The 5,344-nt window shown below is 35.0% G+C and overlaps 1 protein-coding gene across 1 annotated transcript in view; it reads left to right on the top strand.

The window, feature by feature from the left end:
• The window catches only part of EML5 (echinoderm microtubule associated protein like 5), a 129,950-nt gene that overhangs the window by 104,674 nt on the left and 19,932 nt on the right, over positions 1–5,344 (top strand). The window contains exon 33 of the mRNA XM_023528865.1: positions 4,106–4,126. Coding sequence (XP_023384633.1) covers positions 4,106–4,126 — 21 coding nt within the window. The remainder of the gene's footprint in view (positions 1–4,105; positions 4,127–5,344) is intronic.

The following is a 5,344-nucleotide window of genomic DNA, read 5'->3' as shown; positions in this document are numbered from 1 at the left end:
CGGAGCAAGGGCAGAGGGGAGACCAAGCACTGAGATTTGGCCTCTCCAGTTTTGAGGATACATCGCTATGTTCGTGGTCTACTAGCCGATCTACCAGTTTAGCTAACAGCACGTATGATTGCGTGTTGGTCCCTTTAACTGAACTCTCAAGCCTTGGAAAATATGAGGCACATTTCATTTTGAGAAGAAGTGTTAAAGTAACATTAGATCTGTTAAGCGTTATCGTTGAATTGTTTTGTTTTGCTTTCTGGAGGACCTCGTACTGATGGCCCTCTGTAATCTGGACCCAACCTACCACATTTTACACCCCTGTTTTATTTGCACAAGCCTACGTTTATTGCCTGCTGCATGGTCAAAGTCTACAAAGGAATTTTACTGTCACTATTACTAGATGGTTTACATCTTTGATCAAAATTCTTCAGCACTTCCCCACAGATTGCAGAATATGAAGTTTAATAGGCTGGCATTCAAAATCCTCTCTAATTCTAGTTCCAGTTTGCCTTTCAACTATATTTCTCACTTCTTCATGACGCTATACTTCAGCCAAATGAGCCATTTATTTGCACACCCAGTACTTTCCTGCCTTTGTACCTTTGCTTAAAGTATTCTTTTACCTAGAATTCCCTTCCCTACTCGCCTTCACAATCACAGAATCTGCTCTGTCAATCCATGAATCCATGTGCCTATAATTAGACTCTTTCTGCTGTGAATTCCCATAGCATTTTGATCTTCAACTCTCTCGTGGCACTTGCTGTCTCTAGCCTCGTGTCGCATAAGTTTATGCCTTTTAGGGCTCTGTCCCTTGCAAGGTGTCTGAGTCATTTTTCCATCCTTATGATGAGGTGCACATATGAAGTGCTCAAAAATGTGTTGAATAAGCAAGTAAGTTAAACAGCAGTTTATTGCTCTGCATAAGTGCATTTGGTTGTTAAATACCTTAAAGTTTTCAAATTTAATTCTCAAATTCTTTTTTATAGGGACTCAGAGTTTTTATCAGGAACATAATGATGATATTCTGTGCCTCACTGTTAATCAGCACCCCAAGTTTATCAACATAGTGGCAACTGGCCAAGTAGGTATGTTTCTATATTTTAAAAAGAAACAATTTTAAGTAATTTCTTGTTCAAGTTAATTCGGTATCCTAGGAAAAAATTAAAATATATTTGTGTATTGTTCAAAATGTATTTGCACATAAAGCACACAACCAGTTTGAACGTATTATTTCCTTCGGGTGCCTTTCTCTCACTTTGGTTATCTGAATTGGTTCAGACAGCTCAGAATTAAGAATAAGCTATTTTATGGTAGTTGAAATAGTTGGATTTAGTCCTTTGGCAGAAATTTCTGCTCAGCAAAAAGGTTTAATTTAAAAGGAGAAAGGAAGAATTAGAAGTAAATAGGAGGGCCAAGAACTAACTAGACGGAGGGCCAGGACATCTGCGTCAGCAGGGGTTAGACTGACGGGAGAGAGACGCCAAGTCTCTTCCACGGTGGGAAATCCCTCTGCCCTTTTCCTTTCCTGGGATTGATCTAATTTGACAACTGTTTTGAAATCACCCGGACTGCTGTCTTTTTTTTTTTTCTTTAATTATAGAAAATGTAAACATTAAGGCCATAACTCTACAAGCAAAATGACGAGAGGCTAGCAGGTCTATTTAGGACACGTCTACCCATCAGTGACCACTGTGTACACATCACAGATTCCGTCAGTCAGATCTTCACAACTCTGGCATAGTTTTTAAAAGTTATTGAAATCATGAGGTTTGTTGGATCTCAGCGGGCCTCAGGTGTCTCTTTCTTCTTAAATAAGATAATTTATGCTTTTAAAATCTTCATCTTCATACAGGTGCTAAATTTATCACTCCGATACTTATTCTCTAGGTTGCTTACTTCTACAGTTATGCCACAAAGACTCTTGAATTCTTCTTTTTTTTGGTAAAGTTTTCTACTTTTATAAAGAAAGTAGACAAACCGTTACATACAAAATATTCTAATCTTTGAATATAAATACATAGGTCTAGCCCCTTTTTGCGCCGTTTTTGAAATTGAAGCCTTATTGTCACTCTCCATGAGGATTGAGGAATTATGTTATTACCATTTCGGTCACAAAAGCATCTAGTTTGGTGCCTCTTGGCATATACTTATTTTTTTTTTATTATTGCTCAGTTAATTTTTATTGAGTAAATTCATTTATTTAACAAACTTACTGAGCACCTGCCATGTGAACGGTATTGTTGTAGGCACTGGGGATACAAGCAGCTTACAAAAAAACCTCAAATCTCTACGTTCATGGAATTTACATTCTGTGACTAGAATTCTAGAAGGTCTCGTTCTTTCATTCCCCAGCTTTGTTCCTTCTTTTCCTTTCCCCTCCTCTCCCTCCGTTTAGCAGCCCTAACATATTAGTGCCCCAGTTTTCTCTTTTGATTAAGAAATGTCACAAATTAATCTTTCATGAAATTGGACTCTTCTCCGCTTATTTTTTTTTTAATTGAGATATAATTGACACATGATGAGGGACTCTCTTCTTCTAATTTGAAAGTCAGCACCGTAGGGAATGTGGAATGGCTAATGATCTCCCCATCTCTCTCCTTCCAAGTCAAAGTGCAGGCAGTCCAGAGCTGAATTTTAGATCCTGCTCATAGCCCTGTGCTTTGCCCTACTTATGCCCTTTCTCAAAACAAAAGTTCTTTACCAACGACTAAAGCGTAAGATAGATTCAAGGGAATACGAAAGAGTGAGGGGTTTTTCTTTTCTGAATCTAAAGAGAATTGAATCAGCACTTTGCCTGCCAAGCTTGTTTAATATTTGCAAAGCACAGAACACTGCCTGATACTGGTTCTCTTTGTCAAAAGTCATCTAGATCACTGAGAAATTGAAATATTTGCCTTTGTGGTATTTTAGTCAGTCAAACTTTTTTTTTTCTTGGCTAGAATCTAAGACTCTCAGGGCCAAATATATCATTTTATCTAATCTGTCATGAAATGTATGAATCGCTTCTGTAACATCTCCAATAAAGGGTCCTTCTACATATGCTTGAACCCCATCATCACTGAACAGCTAACGAAGTAGCGTAACCTCTCCTCTGGAAGCTGTTATAAAGTGCTTCTTTAAGTTATCTTGATTGACAGCTTGAAAATACTTAGGCCTGTGATATTTAGGTCTTTATTTGTATTCTTGTCCCAGGTTCTGCAGGTATTCAGGGACAAGCCTGATCTCCAAACAAAACACCGAATCTTTCGACCATTCTTCATGTGGACTAGTTTCAAGTCCTCTCACCATTTGGTTGTTATCAGAGCACGTTCAGAACTAAAAGTGATATTTCCTGAGTAGCCTGTTCAGCTGTCAGCTACTTTATTCTTTTTTATATTCCATATCAGAACACTATGGGCCGACATTATCAATATGTCCTTGAAATCATTATTTCATAGGGACATAGACTCTACCAAAGTAAAGAACAATCATCTACCTTGAAAGGATACCTAAATTTTTACTCCTCTCTTTCTTGCTAAAGACTTCTGCTTCTAAAATTTCATTCAATAGATATTTCCACCACAAATATAACAAGCATAGACTTTCATGTTGTCTTTTTTTGCAATCTTTTATTCATATAGAAAATGTTTAATTTGAAAACATTAAGGAAGGGGTTAAATCGTGGCCTGAAACTTTTCTTTCTTGAGTTATTTGGTAACTTTTGCCATCAATTCTCTCAGAAGGTTTAGATCTAATTCTTCCCTTCAAGTAGAGATGCATTATAACCTTAAAGGGTCTATTAACAGTTCATTTTGTAACCAAAATGAGGGTCATATCAATTTAAATCGTATCAATATTGTTAACGTTAAAATTTCATGTAGCTCATTAAAAACAAAGAAAATAATTTACTCAAAGTTTGAAAGGTCATATACATAGAATGTTAATATATACGTATAATCGAAATTATCGACTTCACTTACAGTTGGCTCAGTTTCACATAAAATTAATTTTCTATATAACACTTAAATTATTTAAAAATTGTCACTATTTTATGATAATTGAGGTTTTACAAATTTAGCTTTTAGTATTTGCATTATTTATGGATAATTATTTTTCTGCTATTTTTCCATTTTAGGTGATTCAGCAGATATGTCAGGTAAGGAAAATTAAGTATTTTCTATTTTAGTTTTATAGTTTAATAATGATAGTCCAAATTTTTATACAGTAATAAGATACTTGACCCTATTTTGGATTTATTTTTAAAATGAAGAATATATCATTTTAATGTGATGATACTAAGCCCAGTCTGTAATAATGATAGATAAAACTAATATTTTTTACCTTTTATATTTGCCCAGCACTATTGTAAGCACTTTGCATATATTATATATTTAGTCATCACAAGAATTCTTCATGGTAGGTATTAACTTGCCAATATTATATAGCTGGTAAGAGTGGAAGCAGGATGAAAACTTAAATATGAATCAATAAATTTTATTACCTAAAAATAAAATTTTAAAGAAATTTATCGTTCTATATGCTATCCCCATTGTACATATTAGATGAACAGATCATTTAAAGATTTAAAAATAAGTATTGTTGATTTTGACCAGCATTTGTGAATTTAAATAACTAATACATGAACAATGTGTTCATTGTTTTTAGATATTTTAATAACAAGGCTTTTTCAACTCAACTTTCATAATATAGTAACTATTATATTAGTTTACATAATATAGTAAGAATTAGTAGTTTAGTAAGAAAACATTTCTCAGTTATTTGTATCTATTTCTCTACCTTCCTCCAGCATAAAGCATAACTTTGTAGTTTGGCTACTCAACTACAAATTTATCCGGTACAACAGGCAAAGTCCTTATTCTCTTGATTACACTCAAGATCAGGGGTTGGCAAACCACAGCTCTTGGGCTAAATCTGGCCCACCACCTGTTTTTGTACTGCCCATGAGCTAAGTACACTTTTTACTAATTTAAATAGTCGAAAAAAGTCAAAAGAAGACTAACATTTCATGAAATGTGAAAGTTATATGAAATCGAAATTTCAGTATCCATAGATAGATTTTTATTGGACACAGCCACACTCAGTTACATATTGTCCATGGCAGCTTTTGTGCTACAATGGCAGGACTGCAGAAGAGACTGTATGGGACACTCTTGTCACTTGGCACACTGCTTGGCACACCGCAGGGTGCAGTGGTGCAGTTCTAACCTGATAGGTCTTGAGTGCTGTGTGTATCATAGTTCTACGCATTTTTTGTTTTTTAACCATATGTTCATCAATCATGTGAAAACAAGGGGAAAAAAAGAAAGTGGACTTAGAATGTGACACTTTTAAGGCACAGTGAAGTATGGATTAT

This window comes from Pteropus vampyrus, unplaced genomic scaffold (assembly GCF_000151845.1).
Source record: "Pteropus vampyrus isolate Shadow unplaced genomic scaffold, Pvam_2.0 Scaffold32, whole genome shotgun sequence".
Taxonomy (NCBI): domain Eukaryota; kingdom Metazoa; phylum Chordata; class Mammalia; order Chiroptera; family Pteropodidae; genus Pteropus; species Pteropus vampyrus.
The sequence above is the reverse complement of the archived record's forward strand: the minus strand, read 5'-3'. Positions and strand labels throughout refer to the sequence as shown.